Here is a 24,880-nt window from a genome sequence, read left to right on the forward strand (position 1 = left end):
CACAGACATTGCTTGAAAGAGTTTGATGAAATTAAAGGAGCACCAGATTGCGTTTTGTTGTCAAAGGGTTGATGTTTTTATCAAGTAACGCAACAGAAAACACTTTGTGAAATAATGAATGCATTTGAATTTGTTAACACTTAATCAGAGGTACAAACAGTTTCTTGCAAAAAAAAGCATTATCTGTTTTTTACAGGGGAGCAATAATTAAAAAAAGCTAAAAATCGAAGGCATGTTTGCACACAGAAAAAAAAAAAAAAAAAAAAAAAAAAAAAAAGATTCTTAACATTAATTATGTGACCAGTAGTGGTTCACCAACAGAGAATATTGGGGAATATTTTTTGCCAATTAAAAATATGTGAGAGTACAATCCCTTATTTGGAAGCACAATTATGCTAGCAGGCAGCCTAAACAAAACTTGGACTAGATTTGTTTAAAATGTCTGTGTATGCTGTTCAGCCCTGACAGTTTTTTGAAGTCCATTGTGAATTAACCATTCTTACAGGGAATTCTCCACAAGCTCAGCAGTGCTTGGAATTGTATGCATATATATTAAGCTGATCGAAATGCAGAACTCATTCCAACTGGGCTAAATAACATCCCTCTACAGTAACAGCCTGGGTGAAACAGAGGTTTTTCTTTCTTTCACACAAGACAGGTGAACAAAATTTAAACTAAAACTGAGAATAAACTAAAGACAACCTTGATAGAAACAGACAGAATGAGAAGTTGTTATTTTTGCTGCAATAGATTTGCTTTCTCTGTTGCCTTTTCTGCAAATCAAAGGTGCCAGATTTCAAATATTCTTGTCAGAAAACACAACCCTTTCTAAAAGATGATATAGCTCTGCCACCTTAAATCTATATTTTTAATGCATAGATTACATCTAACATCAGTTCACTAATTCAACTTCATTGTTTGTTACTGATAGGCTAATACAGTAACTCAAATAATGGGCTTGCTAGATGGTCAACAACTGCTTAGGGGTTCAATTTGAGGTACAAGGTGAATAGAAACATCTGGACATCCCCCTGTAAAATGCATTGGGTTCTGTACTGTATGGGGCACCCCTAAGTAACACGATGGAGGACAGTTCACCATTCAGAGAATTAGTATACTTTTTTTTTCAGGATATGATTTTGTTTGATCCCTCAATGTTTTTCGCATTTTATACAAAGTTTTTGAGTCAATACCAGCTTAAAACCTAAACAAACTGACTACTGCATTTTATTTTGAAACTTATTTATTTTATTTTGTCTAATACAGCAGTCTTGCATATAGGAACACCTCCTAAGAGAACACTTCACCTAAGAGAACACCCTTGTGGTGAAACTAATTTTTCTCATTGTAAATGCTCCACCTAAAAGAACTTCTCTTAAAAGAAAACCTTTTTGGCACCTCTAGCAATTTGTTCACAACTAATACAGTTCTGTTTTGTAACCTGATAACTCATCATAATCAAACTTAAATTCAAATGGTTTATTCAATCTTTTCAAATGTGACTTCACCGCGAGAGCATCTTAGGGGACATTGATTGTTTTTTTAAATCTTTCCAGAACTGCCGTCATATCATTGCCTCGTTTTACATTCTGATTTCCACACGTGCACCTCAGCATTACAAAATGGCATGTAAATAAATGTTGAAACGTGCCGCAATTTGGTGTTTTCAGTACTGGTGAGCTGCTTCACCATTCTTTTAAATAAGTTTGTGAATGTCCTGAATAGTGCTCCTGTACAGGTATTCATAATTAATCTAGAGCTGCTGCTGCATTTTTAACGTGCGTAGTGGTGCTGTGTTAATGTAGTTTGACAGTGAGTTTATTAAAGTTTGTTTGTTATGTATTATTATAGTTCATTAACATACTTATTTATTCTGTTCATTTCATAAGTTGATGCACGTGCATCATGACAAGTAATAGATAATTATTTATTTATTGATTCACATTGTGTCTGGTGGCCTTAAAGAACAGTTCGGCTAAGAGAACACTTCACTTGCTTGCCGAGGGCTGTTCTCTTAGCTAGAGACAACTTTAACATGAACTTAATAAAAAGTAACCTCACTACTGTAGTCGGCTATGGTTTTATTCATATGATTATTAGAAGCTCTAAAATGTACTCAGGATTAGTAAGAGGAGGTGTTAAGAATGCACAAGAACAAGTAAGTTGTTGAATGTGTCAAGAAATTAGAAGCTTTCATGCAAACAATTACAATTCAAGACCAATGGGAAAAAACCCCACAAAATAGACAAGCACACACCACAAAAAAACAAAGGAAAATAAAAAATTCACATTTCTAGTTTGTATAGGACTACTGTACTCCCTAATACCTACAGGCCTGGCACCTAGTGCAAGCTAAAACAAAAGACAGGAACAAGCATAGTATGATTGAACATTCTGTAAACACTTTCAAACTGGCTTTCACAAGATCACACAGAATGAATTGAACTTCCCTACTGTAAACTCTAATGACAAAATAACACGTTTAACAGGTATTTTCACTGGTTAGATTCAGTTAAACAGATTGTTAAGAAATTGAGTGAAACTTTTTTTTTTAATGTATATTTAAAGAAGGTCACACACTGTGTATACTGTATTTAGTAATTGGTAGTAAAAGTGTACTGTATGTGGATGTCAGGAAAACTTACAAAGCTGGGTTTAGCAATAAATAAATAAATCATGCTCAAGCTAACCAGGGTGGCTCCAGTGAACACTCTGCTCTGTTACCAGTAAAATGTCTTTGTAAAACAGAAATTTAATTGGGAACTTTATCCCTTATTAGTTTGGAGTAAAGGTTACTTCACCTCAATATAATAAAGAAGAAAAAAAAATCTTAGTAAATGGTCCTATGTACTGATTAAATGGGATTACAGTAAATGTATAATACTTAATTAAAGCTACGTCTCCTAAATACAGATGCTGATAATAACATTTAACTATGTTGGTTCCTCTGATTGCATCTAGATAATTTAGAATATAATGTATTAGGTTATTTGGTAACTTGGTTCAAATATACCTCAAACATATATATCCTCACAGGAGTGAAAAAAATAAATCTTCAATGTCACATTTTCAATAAAGACACCTTAATTTTTGTTTTCTTTTCTCAGAAAACACTATGTTTTACATTTTTATGTAATGGGTTTCAAGAAGTTGGATGTTGCTTTATATCCAATTTTCATTCGACTTGAATACTCATTAAAAAAATGCACATGTTCAAGATCTGATTTTATGAGCAGCCAAGTAATATTAATTCCACTGTAAAAACAGCTTAGATAATTCAACATCTATTGTACCACAGGATACATTCATATGAATACATTTGCATCTTCCTGTGGAACATTTATTAAATGTTAAACGTTATAATACATTTATTATGCACATTAAGTCAAATAATTCTCACCTCTTCTATGTCGTTATCGAAAGCGATTATGTTAAGCGGTGCTGTAAGATTCCCACTGTTTGAGATTGTTGTGCCCACCGGGGCTGACTCAATTATGTATCCTTGATAAGTCGAAAATTCAAAGTATGGGGCTTGATTATTTTCATCGAGGACCTCTACATGTAGATTAGCAAATGCTGGGAGCGGATGTCCATTGTCTTGTTCTGCCTAGAAAAATAAAATGCATATATACATATAACAGAATGAGCTGAAGCTTTGACATAATTTGGGACACATATCGATGGTCAAACAAAATTAGCTCTCCTGTTTAAACCATGTGGTTGAGCCTCTACAGTTTGTCATAATTTCCTTTCTCCTCCACCTTTGCAATGGCTTACTTGGGCCAAATTAATTCATATTTAAAAATAAATACCTTGTGAATACACCACATAAAAGGATAAATCCCAGCTCCATTGATAAAGACAATTCTATGCAGACAAAAATATACTTAACTTTCCTCAACAGTGAAATGAATCTTAACATGATAGCAAATTCACAATAACTAGCCCCAGGTGGCACCCATCACTGGATACAAAAATCTGAAAAGAAATATCATTAAAGGGTTAATCAATTCGTTGAGGTGAGGGAACACCCCTGAATTACCAAAGCAGGCACCAGGGACCTAATCTCCTAAACAGTATTCTCTGCAAGTCCTGCCCATTCAGCATGGAAAACTATAAAAACCTACCGAAGACCATAATGATCAGAGAGGAAGTGATTGTAAGCATTATTGATCAGAGAGGAGATAGCTGATTATACCACAAGCCTTAAAAAATGATTGATTCTCTGGGACAATGGTTCTTTGAGCAGTTGACCAACCTTGCATATAAAAAGCAGCAGGTTGAAAGTTAATTAAATACACTGGTTTTGATAGCCGTATCATTAGCTAATTGATGACCACGTTTGTATGCTGTACTGAATGTGAACCTCACTTCAAAGGACAGCTTTGCTGTGCCCTATATGTATGATAGAAACTACACACCATACTCAATGCTAATTAATGAGCTTTTCAAAAAACTGAGATCGGAGACCTGAAATCCTTCCTTATTTATATTGGTTTAATAAGTCTATGTATCTTTTTTCAAAGTTGATTACAAAGCTTAAACAAAAGATATACTGTAGCTTTGTTTAAACCTGTAATTATGGGAATGATGCAATCTATGTTTTCATGAAACGAAATGGAACTTTTGACATGGAGCTGCACTTAAATTATTATTATTATTATTTTTTAATATTAGGTTACCAATAAAAAAGTGTATTATCCGAAAGTGTCCATTAACAGACCATAACATTAAAAATAAATAGCAAAACAATTTATTAGAAATATTTCACAGTGTTCCTGGTACAGTACAGTAGACACTGTATTGGCATACCATACTACCAATGGCTCATATTTTTGCAGTTCCCCTTGTGCTGCCATTGCCCCCAAAATAAAGTGCTTGAATTGTAGTTCCATGGATTTATTTATTTTTTTTCTGAGCTAAATATAGTTACTGAGATAATATATGAGATTATGGTATTAAAGTAATATATCATAGTGCTTATGGCACACTTTTATAAAAGACAGAAATAAGAAAAGCCCTGCACATAATTAGAGGGGGCGGGACAAAGCCCTGCACATAATTAGAGGGGGCGGGACAAAGCCCTGCACGTAATTAGAGGGGGCGGGACAAAGCCCTGCACGTAATTAGAGGGGGCGGGACAAAGCCCTGCACATAATTAGAGGGGGCCGGACAAAGCCCTGCACGTAATTAGAGGGGGCGGGACAAAGCCCTGCTCATAATTAGAGGGGGCGGGACAAAGCCCTGTCTACAAGTAAATATATTGGGTGGTGTGTTTTAATATGATTTGTTGATTTAAATGTATTTTGTGTTTAGTTAAAAACACAATGTATTATGATTTAAAAGTAATGGGTATTGTTGCATTAGCATAATTAAAAATGTATGGTTTTGTGTTTATTAAAAACGCAGTGTTTTCGTTTGTTATTGTTTGGCAACATGGATGGGGTTAAAACCCCTTCCCACTAAACCTGTGTAGAATGTGGCCGTCTCCGTATTAATTAATTGAGTGTTAATTCCTAGATGGCCACGTGTATATAAACATGTGTGTGTGTGTATGTGTTTCTGTGTGTGTGTGTTTGGGGTGGGTGTTCAGAAGAGAGAACAAGAACAAGCAGAGAGCAAAACTAAAGGAAAAAGGAAAACCTGGATTAGACAGGATCAGTGAAGGCGACTGTCCAGCCTGACCTATGTTTTGGGTTACTTATGTGTTACGAGATTTGTTTATATAAACATGCTGCATGCCAATGATATTTTGGAACTAATTAGAAACAGTAACTGCAATCAGTTACAATCTGAGTTATAATATTTACCATCGTCGTCACAAATCCATACATTATTATTAAAAACTTGACGGCAATTAAAACAGACAGACAAAACAGTAAACAAACAGGGGATGAACAGACAAACAAGTACAGTGCTAGTGCTTCCAGCATGTTGTAGCAATTGTTATTGTCTTACTTTTTATTCTCCTCTCCACACCCGTTCTCCACTCACCGAACACACAACCCTGAGTGAGTGAAAACATGCTGCTTTTATGTAGCTGTACCCAGACTCGATTGCTAATCAATCATTCAGTTGGAGTCTCGGTACAACTGCACATGAATCAATCTAGTGAATTTCCCGCGTTCACATATTACTACATTTTACCTGCACGTGAAGTGCTGTGCAATCCTCGTGCCTAAATACAAATATACATTTTAAACCACTTGTGTTACACAGACCCATTTATATCCTGTGTACCAATGACTATACACCAATATTAACACACTACATACAACATAAAACACAAATTAATAGCACAGGGGCGGGGCACTTTGCCACAGTGCCATACTACTAATATGAAGTATCAGCTAACGCATTCATCTATCTATTTCAAGTTTCATGTTTTTAAATTTCCAAATGGCATGGCGATTTCATTTCTTGACACACTCTCACTGATTCAGAGAGGATCTGAATGGGATTCAAAGACATGCACCAGGTCATTAAGTCATTGTCCTCATTTGCGTTTCTTTTGGCGATTTAATCTAGGATGGACATGAGAGAAAGAAAAACTGCTTTCTGACTCCTCAGTCAACCTGAAGAAGATTAAGTCTGTCCCCGTCACTGTAAAAAAAAAAGGGGGGTTCTGTCTCCCCAGAGATACACCTGAATGTGACTCTCAAAAATCGAATCTGATATTTCAAATGAAAATGTCTTCATGTTATCACATGGCCTGCATTTCTTGCTTCTTTCTCCTTAGATTAAACAAGTATAAATCAGGGTATTCACAGTACATTCACAGTAAGTCCCTGCTAATATACTTTATTCACACCTATACTATTTCCTTTTCAAACCAAGCCAGACTTTCTGGAACACCATTTTCACATGTTGCTGCCAAGAAATGATGGTTTATTACCCTTCAAACACAATTCTATACACTTTTTGGTCAGCGGATTTCACAATTTCAGTGGCCTTTTCTTTACAGATCAGAACTTCTACTGCCTCAGCAATTTTGCCTCAAAATGTTACAGGTCATCCAACCATCCTAATGCAGATTTAGCATTTCTGCCTGTATGCATTGCATTAAAGCAGTCCCTTACATACAGAACCAAAGCACCCTTTGCAGGTTATTACAATGAACTCTACAAGACAAGAGATAAAAATGCAAATGCATCTGAAATTACCTTAATAACCAAATCAAATTTCTGGTATAAATCCCTGCTGACTGGCTTGAGGAGGCGAAGTTCTGCGGTTGTCTGATTTAAACTGAAATAGTTTATGTAATTCTCAGGGGTTCCTAGGAAGAAGCAGATTTGAATAAAAACGTATGCATGGTTGTTTCAATTTTAAATACACATTTTGTATCAATTGCCTAGTTGTTTACAAGAAACCATATACAAAGGCACAAGTAAACACACTCCCACAGAACAGACAATGCCTGAGAAACACAACTTTTGATTATGCTTGATTTGATCTGTTATTTAAAACTGTGTTTTTCTTACAAACTCCCCAATAGCATGAAGTTATATTATTTAGTTTTAGTTGTCCACATTTTGATAAATACATGTTGGTATTCCTAAACTTTTCAGACTAAACAGCCTATCTAAAAGTAAGACTTTAATGTATTCATCAGCTTGGTAAAACAATACTAAAGCTAGAAAAATGACATGGCAAAAACATTAACAAGAATCTGAGGGTATTCTTTAAAAAGACTGTTGTCTAGAGACTGTTGTCTGTTGTTTCTCAATCTGCACTACTGTACTAAATACTATACAGTGTGCACTACGTTCGGATCCACTAGCTGAAAACTACTGAACATGGTCTGTTATGCTCTAGTGGCAGAGGAACATGTAAATGCATTCGAACCTAGCAATTCTGCTGCCGATGTAAATGACTGATTATCTGATGTTGCTTTCACAGTAAATTGTTCCTCTACAAAGCTTGACTGAATAGAGAAGTGTGAATGATTGCAAATGGCAGCGTGTTTGACAGGTACCCACCGACAAGGATGGAGTAAAGAATGCCTGGTCGATCAGAAGGTGGCTGGATGTTTCTGTCTTGATCAACAGCTTGAATAGTCGGAGTGACACTAACTGGGTTTATTCTGGTCTGAAATGAGATTTTATATATTATGTTATAGACATCACAGACGTATACATCTGATGCATTTTTAAACAGCAGGAAAAAAACAACAATTTGAATCTTGAGGTTGAGAAATCCACAGTAACAGTTGTAACCATAAACAGTTGGTGCACAATGAATTTGTATATATTTCACCTCATTGATAGAGGATGTTTACAAAGTCAGTTGATCCATTTGAAATACTGCTAAATACTGAAATACTACACTCTGCTCTTTAAGATTTCCTTTTCAACCATAAGACTTTGAGAAAACATTTGAGGCCATATTAAGCAGTTCCCGAAATACTACTTTAGGTGCTGGATTTAGGCTCTGATGTGAATCTTTGAACCTCATTGGGTTGACCTGAGGTACAGCACGTTTTAAAATTTTCATTATTATTTCACAAATAACTATTCAATTCACCTATAATTTGCTTTGGAAGTGATAGAATTTAAATGTGCTGATGATTTTGGTCAAACACGACATCAGTTTAATTGGAGAGCATGGCTAAAGCAAAATAAAGTTATGAAAAATACATTGTTACAAGTTTAGTCAATGAGACAGCTCAGACAAAGCACATTGGACATGTAATACTGTGCTTTTTCTAATGCACACTATCATGAAATGTCCTATTCCTATGCATACAGGGGCATTTGATTTTACAATTATTTTAACGTTTTATGCTTGACCGTTTTAAATAAGTTAAGATAAACAGCAACATTACATATTTAGTTAGAAGCTAATGTATTTACAAAGATCATATTACATTATAGGCTTCCAAAAATGTCAATGTTAACTGCTACTTAACGAGCATATGTCAAATGAAGGTGCATATAAAGTCTACCTGTTTCTGAAGGCCATTTAGTAGACACTGCATGAAGCTGTTATCCCCATCATTGTCATTTAATTGTGGTGAAAATCTTATTTGGAGGTCAAGTTAACAGTGAGCGCTTAGAGAGGCATGAAGCAAAAAGATTTGGTCAAACACAAGGTCTATACAAGATATAGCTAAAAACATTCATGCAGGGCAGTGCAAACACAGTTTTCACTTTAAAAAACAAAAAATCTGTGAATCTGTCAGAAAATCTGTCAATCTTCAATCACTTGTCTTGACACTGGCAAGCATGAGTGCTTGTTGTATAAATAACCCTAATATAGACAGTAATAACTGAGCATGCTCCAGTAACATGTCCATCACCACAGACTTTCTTCTTTTTTTCCTACCTTCTCATTATTTTCCCACTGCAAATTGGTTGTTTGTGAAATAAAAAGGTTGACCTACTTTTTAAAGAAGTTTGGTGGCAGGTGCATGATACAGGTGGAGGGTGGGCACGAACCCAAGACCTCTCGCACTAAAGCATAGTGCTGTACGAAAGAGCCAGCTTTGCAATCCCTGTATGTGATTACGTCACCTACCAGCCCTGCCCATGCACACTACACGTAGTTCACCCCTCTATAAGTCACATTTGGATAAAGGTGTCTGCTAAATGGCTGATTAATCATTAATAGTAATGCTGGGGAGTGTAGGAACCTATTGTGAATAACTGAATAGTCCAAGCCCATGTGCTGTGCATTTCATATCTTAAGTTATTAAAGATGAAAGTGGAGCACTTTAAGAATACACATTCTTCGGTTTAAACAGGATTACCCTTCTGTGCAGCACAATTGTTTGATTTAACTTTTTATCAGAAGTAAAATGCTGTCCTTCTAATATAGTTCTGTCAACTGTTTAAATAAAATAAAAAATACAAATAATTAGGTGATTAGGAGAGTTTGGGGGGGAAAAAAAGCTTTCTTGATTAATACTCATGAGACTAAAATCCCAAATAACAACTAGCTCTTCTTGACAGAGATATTCATAGTGAGTGAAGCTAGGTTTTTATTGTTACAATTAATTACAGGAAAATCTTTAGAGACCAGTGATGTACTGCATGGAAGGATTCTTCATGACTTGGTCCCCTGAAGCAGGTTCTGTCACAGATAAACAAAATCACATTTTAAAAAAAAACAGTGATTTGATTATAATGAACATAAGTGTTCTTTTTAATCTTTTTCATTAGCACTGCACTAAGAAGGCTTTGATTCTGGAAAACAAGTATTTCAGTAGCGCTGAGTTGCAGACAGTGATATAAAGTGAACGGCAACTTTAACAAAAAATACGGTACATGTCTTTAAATGTATGGCTGTTCCATCCCTTTGTATGCTACACATGGGAGGAACCTCTGTATGTCCATATGTCAGGGTTGCAATTGAGCAGAGGAGAATCAATCAATCAGTCAATCAGTTTGGGAAATACTGTCACCAGTAGGTTGTGTTATTTTAACTATTTTTCTTTTGAAAGATAGATAATATTCCATTATCATACTATTTTAAATGTAAATACCTAAAATGGATCCCCAGTTCTCAATAGATACATTTTGGTTCCACACTACAAATACAATGAAAACAATACAAAAATATCAAAAGTAATACAGAATTGACCTGCTTTGAAACCATTCACTTGCCATTCCCTTCCCTTTATGAATGTTTTCTAATGTCATGATCCAGCATTCTTCAGGTAGTGTTAACAGAGTACAACTCTTTGTTTCAGTGTCCTGTTTTCTGGAAACCAATGCTATTCCAGTCGTCACAGCAATCACTTCTGTTTATGTATTCATAGCACGAGTAGTGGAAGTGATCACTCCCAGTATAAATAGCTTCAACCCCTCTACCCACATGCAAAAAGCTCATTGCGTGACTCTTTCTGTTATTGTTTTGTCCCAAAGAAACACTACGAAGAAAAAGGCTGACAAAAAGAAATGCAATTTGAGGGAAAACTAGATAACATACAGCCTACTGTGTTAAAAAATAATAATAAAAAAGATTGTCCCACTGTGACATCGCCCTTATCATAAATGTTCTTTAAAAAGCAATACACAACAGCAGCAGCAAAAAACACAAATATAAAATGTTAATTAAATTAAAAAAAGCTAGAACCACTAATACGTTTTCTAATTGCCAATTTCTTTACAGTTTCAACTTAGTCATATTCAAGACATTTTAAATTAATATTGGGTCAATTTATAATTCTGAAGATTAGTATTTAATTCTGTTTGCTAGGTATCAATCAACCCACTTAGCCAATTATTCTAATGTGATTCGGTCATTTTCCTGTGACCCCACTGGGAACAGTCATTTTATCATTTAAAAAGATGGCTCTGCGTATGAATGAACAGCCTATTAGATAAGTAGCATTGTGACAAAGATGTTGAGCGCTGTGGAGTGCTGTGGAGCTAAAATTCACTGATAAGCATCCACAGTAGAAAAACCTTGTTTGTGCGGCACTATTTAAAGGCTTATAAAAGCAAGTGTACATAAATATGCCATTTGAGAATAAAGATTACAAAACTGTGCCTCAAAGGAAAATGTCAATCAAGACCAGATCAGCATTTCAGGGAGCATCTTCACAAGCTCCATCACGAGAGGCCTGTAACATGCACTTTTGTCTGGCTTTTTAATTTATGTGACTGTCCTCTGAATACGTTCAAGGTTCTCCTCTCTGCAACGACACATTTTACATTTAAATTAGTAACAATTTATATTAATCAGTGTCACCACTCTAGCCGAAGCTGAATGTGTAAAACTAATTACCTGTGAATTCACGTTCATGTAATTTTTGCCTTTTCATGCTTCACTTGTTTGTACTAGCATTTACCTTTCTGGTAATCTTATCAGAAGGCTGCACATTTTAGGCAGACAGTTTATAAAACCATTCAAAATCAATGGAAACACAGCATTACAGCAATGGCCAAAAGTTTTGCATCACCTAAAAGTTGATTGAAACCTGCTGAATAATGTTATGTTAACATATTTAATTACATACCACTTTGCAGTTTTACATATACTTAATTATAAAACTGACAAAAACTGTGACATTTCAAACTCTAACATGAAATACTGTACTGCTAGTATGGCTTCCGGTAAACTTTTGCAATATCGTTGTGCAGTTTCTTTGATTACATGATATAAAATAAAATATCTAAATTATGTTCATATAGTTATGTTCATATCTCAATCCTAAAATTCTAAGTGGCGCAAAACTTTTGGCCATAGCTGTATAGACTTGTAATGCTTGCACTTTAAAAAAATAAATAAAACAGAAACACCCACAATGTAAGCTTACAAGACTAGACAGAATTATAAATAAAACCAAAAAAACAAATGCATAAGTCAATTTCCCTTTAATAAAGTGTTATTCACTTTAATCCTGCAGCGCACACATGAGGCTCATTAAAATATTTAATAGGCCTAAGAAGCATCTGGTCACTGTACATGTTGCTGAATTTTGGAATCAGAAAAGGCATTTTTGGCAAACATCCGCTCTTGTAGTTAGTTCACTTCGGTGGTCGGTGCTATTGAATGAGCTGACCAAAACATTTCAAATGCACTGAAACGGTTAGTTTGAATAAAAGACCACTACGACAAAGATGTGACAATGGACAGGCTGGTGGACTTGACAGTAGTCTTCTGGGTTAATAGTGGGAAGTACTATTTTAAACCTACATGGGACAGCTTTAAACTTGGTAACAGACGCATACACTACCCCCAAGCTTCTAATGCTTGGGACTTTAAATTGGAAAAAAAAAGCGCCTGGGTTTATTGTATTTACTTTTTAAATTATGAAGCAGAATCATATCAAGTGCAGTGGCCCTCTGTTAGTTTTCTGCTTATTATGCAAGGTTTTGTCTTACTCATACTAAATAGAATAATTATTTAAATAGAGCATCCAATTGTGGTTTACTGTAATAGACAATATAAAACAAATGAACTGTAGATAATTTATTACCTAGCAAACAAATCCAAAACCTATGAGATGAGAAACATCCAGCGAGACATGTTAATATTACAAGAAATGTATTCCCTGGTCAAAACAAGTAATTACTGACACTGTCTACTTCTAAACAAATATCCTTGTGATTTGATTTAATATTTTATACTGGACCAAATGCAACTGAACTTGAAAATTAAACTTCATCCGCATTAAACCCAACACGCTTTATTTCTGTGGCACTGTATAGATGTTCTACCTCAATAGTTTTATTACAAATTTAAAGTTAATTCCCAAAACACCAATTTTGCATGACTACTTCATTGCTGCAATTTTTCTAATTAAAATCTATGGTACCCTTCTTTTATTGTTAAGTTAATTAAAGTAGGAGATGAAAACTGTGGATTTGTTGAAGGCACCACGGTAAACTATCAACAAATAAATACTCCCCCAAATTGTTTTCTAATTGAAAGTAAATTAATTACGCATCTCTTATTGATTATGATTAATCAATTATTTAAATCTCACTAACATTTTTTCATTGTAAATTACTTTAATTTTAAAAAAAGAAATGTTTTAGGAAGCAAATTAGAAATAATTGATTTATCACTTATTTAGTTTTCAGTGAATCACTGGCAATACAACAGTGATTAAAAAAAAAAAAAATACAACACAGAACACTTAATTAGGACCTGTCTACTCAACTGGATTTCACATCGACCTGGTGTGGGGCCTGTTCTCTTGGTATACTGCATATCCCTTATTTACTGTGGAATGCTGTAGTTTACCTGAGCATCTTTGTACATCAAGTCCACTAAAAAATGCTGAACTTCAACCCTGATCACAGTGGCTGCTTTCGAGACTATTATGTACCCATGAATTGTCGAATGATGCATTCATCATCACGGCCCTTTGCCAACCTCTCTGCAGCAACTGCGTGAACTATTAATGACTGAATGGATTAACATCCCTCAAGACAAGTCATGTCAAGGCTGTCATCAGGGCAAATGGTGGACCAACAGGATATTATGTAAAGGTGCTTATTAAAGTGGCCAGGCAGTGTACAACCCTTTTGATGGCTTTTTTTGTTCATACTGTAGCAGTCAGTTGTCCAGCCCCGCTCTTCTACATCAAGCTACTGCAGAAAAGTAGTTTACGCACAGACTTACTGGGTCAGTGAGCTCCAGGATACTAGCTCTGTAAACCAGGGGATGACAGTCCCTTGTGTTGTTCACAAGTCTGCATGGCAGGAACATGGGCCCCAGATCGTCCCCATCCAGCACATCAACTGTCAGCGTGGTAGTGCTAGTCCTTCTGTCATTTGGATTCGGAGCACGGTCCTGTGGAATTGGAAACTCATGAGTGATCTGTCTGCAGTTATGTAACCTTCCAAATGTATACTGTTGAAAGCCCTGAAGGATATGTTTGTAATTAGTTTGACTGTCTGTATGAATGGCAGCTTACTGTATATTATCACAAAATGAAACTATTATAAGCCAGATATTAATGATAAAATCTGTGAGCATTTACCTTTCAAGTTTTCACAAAACAATTAACCGTCTAATAAGCTTACTTTATCCTGTAATGACAGTTTTACTATGACAATAATGTTTCAATGTTATGTCTTAATACATCTAGCATACAGCACATTGTTATCAATACACAGTATACTACATAGTATTATGAAGGTAACTAGTACAACTCATAATTTATAACTCTGTATAATGTGCATAACTGAGTGGCCTTGGGTTCCATCCCTTGTATCATTTGCACATGTATACAGTACTAACAGGACACTAGTATCCCATCTTGTGCACTTTGTATATGATGCACCATACCTTTAAATACCACTCAGAAATGTTCCCAATATGTTCTGAAAAACATGACAGGTACCATTTATGTAACTGATAGATACATTATTTATAATATATGTTGGAAAGGACATTTATGCAAATGATGAAATGTATTAATAAATGTTAACGGTAATGAAATAAAAAGAAAATTACTTTAGATTTAGACAATTTCTAAACTGTTAAAACATACAGCTGGCTGAGGGCAAAAAAACCATTAGTGCAAAATTCCAAAAACATCTAATGGCTGATCGATGTTTTTTCTATGAGAACAACTTTAAATGGTCACATCTCAAAACTATAATTTTATCTTACTTATGATATTCTTGACTTAAGCTAACATTCCATTATTTACATCACAAAACCAGGAATGGCAGACAGTTATAAGATGACAAGGTTTGATGCCGCTACAAAAAAAATATTTTGTAATGAACAAGAAGATGATCTGAAAAAAAAAAAAAAAAAAAAAAAAAAAAACTCCCTCTTCTAGAAGATCCTTTAATCCATTCAATGCTAAACTGACAGATGCTCAAAGCGTTTTTTGAAACAAGACCCCTTTTAAGAACCTTCTGGCACAGGCACAGTATAAGGCAGCCTTGGTGTCAGATGGATAGGAGAAAAGAAAAAAATCTCTCTAGATCTGTGGGGATGCTGCAATTTTTGTTATTGTATCAGTTTTCTAATACTGTATGTCCACCTTGTAAAATCATGCAGTATATAAACTGTTTTTCATCTTAATTCTGACAAGATCAAAAGGTGACAGAGGTGTACTATAAAAAAAAAAAATTCTATATAATAGAGGGACAGGGGTGGGGATGTCAAGATCATTTTAGGGGGGGTGGCAGCAATACAGAAATATATTATCTTCTAAATAACCTTGATCAATGTATTTAAATGAACTCTGCTGTAATGTGCAAGCTATTGTAAATGTAACACTGGTGTCAGCTCCATCACACTTTTATGATTGCCCCATGTTGTATTAAGAGTGCATACATGAGCATTATACAACAAAATATTGTAAGGAGAATGCACATAAAACCCACAGAACACAGAACCTGAAAAGGATAAAGGTTAAACCCCATTGAGATTGTGTTTACAGCAGGCACAAAACACTTATTAATGCAGACAGACAGATTCAATATACATTTAATTTGTATGAACATCAAAACATCAGTCTGTCAATGATTAATTCACATTGCTCTAAGCAGTGTAACATTCATTTTTTTCTTGAATCTGCTTAGTCTGCCTACAAGACTATAGTAGGTGTCAAATAGTTCTCTGTATTGGTTGCAGCAAACATTAAAAAGCACTTGAGAAGAATATCTCTGGGATTTGTGCTTTTTTTAATTTTTTTTTTTTTTTTTTTTTTTATAAATGGCAGGCCTTTAATGCTATTATAAAGCGTTCCCTCCTAGTATGCAAAGCAGCTGAGTTTTTTTAAAGCATAAGATGATGGGACTTATTAAAATTAACTCCTGAACAAAACTAGTGCACTGAAAGTCCTTAATGTCTGATTTCAAAAATAAAAGGTTGCAGACAGGGATTGCTATCTGTGTGTTTAGGCAAAACAACACAAGTACACACTACGAACTCTGAATTAAATTAAATGCAATACAATACAATATATTTTCACTTACTTTATACACTACAGCTCTGATGCTAATACAACTGTAACAGACCATTGCAAACATAATGATATACCACCTACAGTCACCCAATGAGGAGTTTATTGCCATGTACTTGTCCTTCAATTGCACTTATTATGTGATATTCAATTAAAAGTCCTTTACAGCCAAATGGACTCTGCCATGCAGTAGAGCACAGTAGAGAGTACAATACTATATAGACATAAAGTCCCCAACAAATTAACCAAAATTATTCTGTTAACCGAGTACACTCCATCAGGTTTTAATTCGACTGAAGCCCAGCTTATAAACTGTTCTTTACAACAGTGGCATTGAGAAATACACACTCCAAAAAGGAGGATGTGTTTTACAGCTGAAGCAAACTCTTTACATTGAAGCTTCTAATAACTACATTTTGTGTATGCTTACACAAGCTGGATATCTATTATGTTTTTCACATTTTATAATCTTTGCATAACACATCTAAATTAGATAGTGTACCACACATTTTCCTTGCAGTGGAAAAGTGTAGGAGTAACTACTGGACTTTTGAGCAGATTATGAAAGGCGCTATATCAAATAAAGATTGATTTAAAAATCTAGTTTTTCTCGTTGCTTTAGGGTTGACAAAAAACCCTTCCATAATGCATGATACTTTAGTTATACCTTATTACTATCTTTGTTGCTGGCTTACTGTTGTCAAGTGCATCGTCTGCAATCCTCAACAACAGTGTATTGACAGGCAATTAATCTTGTTTCAAACAAAACTAGGGCATATAGAGAAATGTGTCCATTAAACTTGTTTTACAGCACATTACTGTCAGTAGGAAGGTCCCCCTAAGTGCTTTCTTTGACATAACATTTGTTTTTCCTTCTTCTCAGTGATCAACACATAAAATGAAGCCTTTTAAATGATGGAGAAAATTCGATTGTTTTGAAATACACATCTGTTTTTGCTGGTTAGCACATGTCCAAGTGGATTTGATAAAAGCCAGCATTGATTTCAATGGTAGAAGGCAATAATTTTACATCAAAAGCCTAACAACAGCACTTAGAATAAGGCTTATGTATGAGTAAGGAATCTTTTATAAATCACACAAAAATGTATTGTAAAGGACACCATTAAAGGGCAAGGTGACAAGTGCCTGATTGTTAGTGACTTACGCTGGCTTGAACAATTACAAAGTAGCGTGTTTTTTCTTCATAATTTAGTCTCTCTCTGAGAATTACTGTTCCTGACAAAGTGAGTAGAATGTGAAAAGTCGCGTTAGATGTCTGTGAAGAAAGAAAAGAAATAAAAGGTAAAAAATTAAACATCTGGTTGTCATACAAACACTTTCATTTAAACTCGAACCACTTTTAGCTACACATTCTGTACAGTGGCATTTTTTTTTAGAAGTCACTTAGATGAATAAATCATTAAACAACTTCCACACACTCCTATAGAAAACTCTTCGTTTGTATTCTTTCAATTGAGCAAGCTAACAATTAGGTCACAATCATCATCAAAGCATATAAAATGCAATAAAAAATACACATTACAAAAAAAAAAAAATCACAATTACTAAAGATGTTGTACACATTCTTTATAAATGGTGCTTCACTTACTGGATCATTTGGGTTATACTGAACTATATATTCAATTTGGCCATTAGGTCCATCATCTATGTCAGCCGCACCATTATTTCCAGAAAATCCTGTGAAGATGGTGGTTCCAACTGGTGTCAACTGAAAAACAATCAGAATGGAACAAGAGTATTATGATACAACATAGTGGAAAGTATTGCGTAAACAGCCTAATTCGACTGAGAAAAAAAGAGGCATAAATTTAAAGGCATAGTTCCCAATACCAACCATTTGGTGTTTTTGGCAGCATTGCAAACCCCAATGCTATGACTATATTTAAAAGGATGACCCAGTAACTTAAGAAACACAGAAATTAACATGTACCTGTTTTCAGTTATTTTACTTTTGGTGATGAATGCCTCAAAACTGATTACCGGTTATTATGCTTGGTAGAGTCTCAGACAATTACTGTATGTTAAATGACATCATGACTCAAGAAAATCTATACTCATTAGGGTAATTTCAGTTAATGCTTCCATATGCTTTGAAAGAAAATAATAATATTCCGAGTCATTCTTCAATTAAAATATAATACTTGTAATTTACATAATCTGTAAGAAAGAGCTTTCTGGATGCTGTAAACCAATAATGTAGTAATTTTTTTGGATAAAAAGTTTTCTCAAAAGTGTTCAGCACCTTCATGACTTGACACTTTGGTGCATACTGAAGAAGGTATTAGCCTGCTGTGGTATAGGCGTGAAATATTATCTTCACTAATATATACTTACTGTTATTTAGGTTCACTTTATATCATTTTCTGATTCAGTCATCACATCCTGGTGAGTTTTAAAGCACTTTTCAATAAAGCTCTCTGAAACACATCCAACTTTCATCTAGTACACCAGTGTAACCATTACCTGTCTCTCTGCAACACTCTGCCTTTAGAGAAATACATCCTTAAGAAATAACACAGGCAAACATAGTTCTGTATTTCCCTCATCCACGTGGGTGTGTTGTAGGGGGACAGGTTATTGGTTTCACTACAATAGCTCTACTAAGGATGCAAGGGTGTTTTTAACACTTATTTTAAAGACAAACACTGATGTATCACAGGGGTGTGATGACTGAACCTACACGCGATACAAAGTGAATCAAATAATACAGTATTGAAGAAAACTGTCAAATTTTAATCCAGTGACGTTGTTCTCTAACCTACATGCACTATACTGTATATGCAGCGTCCTGAAAAAAGTGTTGGAGCAACCTCGATATGGAACACGTTTAAGTCACTGTACCATGCAAAATGCCATTGGTAGCAGGTATAACAGCCACAGCAGATACAACCCAGTTGGATGCCATGTCTAATATGAGAGCTGTCAGAGACCAGTGAGCTAATCAATCATGTGGAATGTGATACAGTGCAAGGACATGCCAAGCAAACCTAAGAAAATCACTAGCAGAGGGAGGTGAGCAGTGAACCAAACTGTCAAGTCTAACATTCCCAATCTTGTAGAACATAAGAACAAAAAATACCTTCCATTCTAAACTTACTTTTAGTCAGCTTTCATTAGTGCCCTCTTGTCCTTCAAAATTTGAACCAGTGACTTGTGTTAACTGTATCTGTACCATTTACAATTTTAAAAAAAGTTAACTCAAATCCCCCATTACCCCTCTTTTTTTCCCGGCTGAAGAGGTTTAGTTCTTTTAACTTATCCTCACACAGCAACTAATACCATTTGGCCATGGGATTATTTAGTTTCCCTTCCCATTACTTTCTCAAGTGAAATATTTATTTATTTGTTTTTTTTGTAGTAAGGTGACCAGAACTGAACTCAGCATTCTATGTGGAGTCTAACTACAGCATTATATAGCCTTAAAATAACTTCCTTATATCTCATCCACATTGGCGACATACTGCTGAAGACAAGTTAACTATAACCCTCAGACCCATTTCAAAATCTTTGCATGAATACATTCCTCTGTGTACAATGTTTGTGTTAAAGAATGTTCCAACACAGTTTAATCACAATTGGATACCTGGTTCTCTAGATATATTAAGAAAAGTCTGACATATTGTCACAAAGACGGACGAATTGGGCGGTGTCAGAACCAGGAAAGGAATGAACATAAAGACAGAACAGATGAAGTGAAATGATGAGACGCTTGCTTGCGCCGGTTTATTGTAAATAAAAGGGTTTTAAACAGACAAAAGGCAGAACATGGCACATTCGCCAAAATAAATAGATAAACAAAAAACGGACTATACTTAACAACACGGTGCATGGACAGACACACTGACAAACACAGTGAGTTTTAAATACACAAGTATCGTGCTGGTCCCACCAGCACGCAATAGCAATTGTTATTAAATTTCTCCTCCTCTCTCTCTCCCGTTCTCCACTCACCGAACACCCAACCCCGAGTGGGTGAAAACATGCTGCTTTTATGCAGTTGTACCAAGACTCGATTGCTAATCAATCATTCAATTGGAGTCTCGGTACAACTGCACGTGAATTAATAAAGTGCAATTCCCCGTGCTCACATATTATTGCTTTTTACTTTCACGTGAAGTGCTGTGCAATCCTCGTGCCTAAATACAAATATACATTTTAAACACTCGTGTTACACAGACCCGTTTATATCCCGTGTACCAATGACTATACACCAACATTTAACACACCACACACAACGTATAACAGATAATATACACAGGGGCGGGCACTTCGTCACACATATATACACATAAAGGCATCCACATCAGGGTATGAAATATCTAGTAGACATTAACATTGAACTCTAAGAGAGTAATACAAATTGGTTTGCTGGATTGTGGAACAGAAACAAAAAAGTATAAAGTTAATGTATAAAGTTAATGTACCAGTACACAGCTGTAGGTTAAACGTCATCCTTTTTTAAAAAAATCTTTAAAAAATAATTGCCATTACTAATGGTGGAAGGGCTCTTGGCTGGCTAATGAGTAGGATGAGAGAAATATGATATAAAGACCTAGGCAGGGACCAAATCAAAACTTTGACAACCCGCTAATCGCTCTTAACAAAACTGTATTTAATAGCGTTTTATTTTTATGAGTAGAAGGAATAAAAAAGAAAAGGCTATTAAATACAGTTTTGTTAAGGGAGATTAGCGGGTTGTCAAAGTTTTAATTTGGTCCCATCCTTAGACCCCGAACTTACATTTATTAACCACCTTCTAGCACAATTAACAATCAAAACATTTTACTGTGTTATTGGAACGTTAGTGTGAAATAAAACAGATACACAGTGATAATACTGTTGTGAAAACAAACAGGCTTCAAAGAAGGAAACACGATATAGGAAATGGTATAGTATTAGGCAGATGAATTGACAACATAAACATTTCACATAGCACTGCAATGCCTGTATCCACAGTAACTGCCATATTATTCAAAATGTCATTAAAACTATTGGTTTATAGCAATTTTGAAACGGCTTCTTGTGCGCTATGTGAGGCCTGCATGTTACTCTGCAAGAGTAATAGAGAAAACTCCCATTCCAATCACTTTGTATCTATTTCAAAGCCAGTATGCAAGCCACTTCGCCAAGCATTCATTCCTATTCCTCTGTCAGATCTATTATCTTATTTCAGATCTCGTGATTAAAATCAGAAATGAAAAATGAAAAAGCAACCCACACGAGGGCAGAATTTATAATTACACCCCATAAATGCACCAGCCAACCTGAAGAAGCATTCTTGCTTAGATTGTTTTTATGCATTTGAAACATTTGCATTACAGCTTCATAAATATAAAAAATCCCAGCCACCCACTGAATTCATAGACAGGTTGTTTGAAATAGAACAGCATTAGTATGTTTATGGTATGACAATCTTCACTGTGTTATTTAATAGTTGCAAACCCAGTTATTACTATGTTCCTTGAGTTCTATTCTTTATCCTAACATAAACTGATTATATTACAAAATTGGCACTAAATATACTGCAGTTTGTGCAACTTCTAGCTCCACAATATTCCCTGATATTTGTAAAAATAAATTAGTATTCAGTCATTCCGAAATCATTAAAATGTACATGGGTCTCAAAGTAGCTTGTCTAGTCAAAGCAGTGCCATTTGGAGTGTGGTTTGAATCCTGTTTGCAGAGATGCCGATCTTAGCTGGGGTCCACAGGGAGCACTGCATTGGCTGCCTTCTGGGTATGGTTCGCTCATTGCATCTTCAGATACCCATACTAGCCACGAGACTAGCCGTGACTAGTCAGTCTGAGAGACTGACAGGAACAGAGGGCACAAATTGATCTATAGTCCTCCTGATTGGTTAGTTAGGTGCAGACATTCATATTAGGTTGAAAAACGGGTACATCTTTGTTTTTTTTTTCTTGAACCACAAAACGATCCATTTTGTGTACAGTGTGCAATATGGCGTGAAACTGTCACTGATTCATAAACATAAACTGACTGATTCCCTGCTTTAAGCGGGGTTTTAATAATAATAATAATAATAATAATAATAATAATAATAATAATGGTTAATAATTTGTAAGATTAACATTTAAAGTTTTAAAAATGATGATGATGATTATTATTACTATTATTTATTATTATTATTATTATTATTATTATTATTATTATTATTATTACTAGAATTACAGTATTATTCAAACATCCTCCTACAGTGCTTTTTGTTTATTTATTTATTTATTTATTTGGTCCTGCAGTTAAGAATGGAAATCTTAGAAGTAATTTTTTTTTTTCAAAATTATGACATGTCACATGATAGGGGCACCGGAATCAGGTTTTGCAAACAGCCAGTGACTGGCAGCTGCAAACTCAGGTTTCGGTATTATGCTGTCGGTGGATTTCGTTTTTCTTTTTGCAACAGCTACCGACGGCAATCAGGGAACATTAATAATGCTGATGATGTCATTAAAAAGAAGCAGATTTTCGTTTTTAAACGACTGTACAGCCATTCATAATGTGCTCTGCAATAGCCGCCAGTTTGCTCAGATCATTTTATTAGTTTTAAACAAAATTCATTTTATTATGGCAGTCGACAAGTACTTTTATGAACAGGGCCCAATGAGTGCAGGAGCATGCCTGAACCTTTCATTGGCTTTTTCAAAGCTGTCTGCAATATTGCCTGGTGCCAATTGTGCTGAATTGTGTGGTGGTTTGCCTCTTTAAAAATACAGAAAAATTTCAATATAAACCCAGTTGCAACCTAGAGATACCAAAATACAATATACTGTATGTTGTAGTTTTACAATTTGTATGCATGGTATTAGTAATTTACATTTGTTTATGTCTTTAAATTGACACCCCATTAATTCTTGACACGTGCAATGGTTCCATTTATTAAAATGAAGCAAATAATGTAATGCCAAACTAACCTCATTAATTGCTACATAGTAGCGTGGTTGCTGGAAGGTAGGGGGATTGTCATTTCGATCTCTCACCACAATACGCACTTCGTGGAAAATGACGGTGCCTACCAGCTCATTGGTACATTGGACCTGCACCACAATGGAGTGGATAGATGAGGGAGGCTAAAAGGAATGACAAACAGCATGATTCATCAGCACACATTACAAATTCCACATAAAAAACGTAGTCAAGTTCATAAACTGAGAAAAACACATTTAAAGTCCTTTAAACAATACATACATTTGTAATACATTTTTAAAATACTCATCAAGGCCAAGAGATTTCCTGATGAGAAACTTATGTTACCAGGTAGCACATAGCAACCTTAAAGGTTAAGCTAAGTGCTTGATGCAAATAACTCACTTGGAGGTTCATAAGTAATGGCCTGATCTCAAGCTGAAAATAGGCTCACCAAACACTGCACATCTTAAGAATATTTGTTCAGTTCCTCAGAACAGAAAATAATCACTAGGTGGTGTGTGTGTGTGTGTGTGTGTATACAATTTATATATATATATATATATATATATATTTATCTATATATATAAGATATTATATAAATATATATATATATATACTACTGACCTTTTGGTTTACACCGGCCGGTGATTGACTGGAAAATGGTGGAAGTTGTGGCCGGTGTGAGATATTTTTAAATGTTTGATTTGTCAATTACCCCTGCCACACATACTTAAAGGAACAAAGGACCTTCCTTATTGGGTGGGTTGTGTCTGAAATGGTGGAGCCTGGAAGGAATAGAACAGTGAAAAGTGAGAAAGGTACCATGCTAGCTGTGCTTGGGTGTTGTTTTGTATATATATATATATATATATATATGCCATATATATATGCTATATTATATATATATATATATATATATATATATATATATATATCTATATATATATATATATTATATCTATATATATATATTATATATATATATATATATATTATATATATATATATATAATCTATAGATATATATCACGTTTACATGAAATATATATATATATATATATATATATATATATATATATATATATATATACATATATATAGTTATATATCATATGTAAGATATATATCTTTCATATATATTATATATATAGTTAGTAGTAACATTCTGTCCTTGGGGAAATCTAAAATGTATCTTATAAATAACAGATCATATTTCAGACCTATTTACAGTCATAAAAACAGCAATAACTGTTTTATTAAGCTGTAACTTGAAAGTGTGTGAAGGTGATAGACAAAGAATATCCAAAAATGCCTTAAAAACTAACATCTCTATCCAGGACTCGGCCAGTGCTGTTGAGATAAAGCCTTTGATGTACAGGATCCAGGATCACCCATTGATCATAGTTGTCCCTCAGAGATAATGAAATTGTCTTATTGGGGCCTTGTACTCTTCCCTTTATCTGCATATTCTCCACCAGGAGAGTACCTAGAAAAAGAAAAACAATATCTATCAATTGTCAAAACTAAACCAACAACCCAATATTGTGTAATGC

General features: G+C 34.8%; 1 protein-coding gene across 2 annotated transcripts in view; it reads right to left on the bottom strand.

Annotated features, from left to right (window-relative positions):
• The window catches only part of LOC121325229 (protocadherin-15-like), a 170,628-nt gene that overhangs the window by 94,822 nt on the left and 50,926 nt on the right, over window positions 1-24,880 (bottom strand). For both annotated transcript variants that reach the window (XM_041267608.1, XM_041267607.1), the window contains exons 4-11: window positions 24,653-24,813; window positions 23,333-23,488; window positions 17,991-18,110; window positions 17,547-17,657; window positions 14,077-14,247; window positions 7,980-8,088; window positions 7,164-7,276; window positions 3,401-3,607 (exon numbers count right to left, since the gene is read on the bottom strand). In XM_041267608.1, coding sequence (XP_041123542.1) covers window positions 3,401-3,607; window positions 7,164-7,276; window positions 7,980-8,088; window positions 14,077-14,247; window positions 17,547-17,657; window positions 17,991-18,110; window positions 23,333-23,488; window positions 24,653-24,813 — 1,148 coding nt within the window. The remainder of the gene's footprint in view (window positions 1-3,400; window positions 3,608-7,163; window positions 7,277-7,979; window positions 8,089-14,076; window positions 14,248-17,546; window positions 17,658-17,990; window positions 18,111-23,332; window positions 23,489-24,652; window positions 24,814-24,880) is intronic.

This window comes from Polyodon spathula, chromosome 13 (genome assembly GCF_017654505.1).
Source record: "Polyodon spathula isolate WHYD16114869_AA chromosome 13, ASM1765450v1, whole genome shotgun sequence".
Lineage (NCBI taxonomy): Eukaryota > Metazoa > Chordata > Actinopteri > Acipenseriformes > Polyodontidae > Polyodon > Polyodon spathula.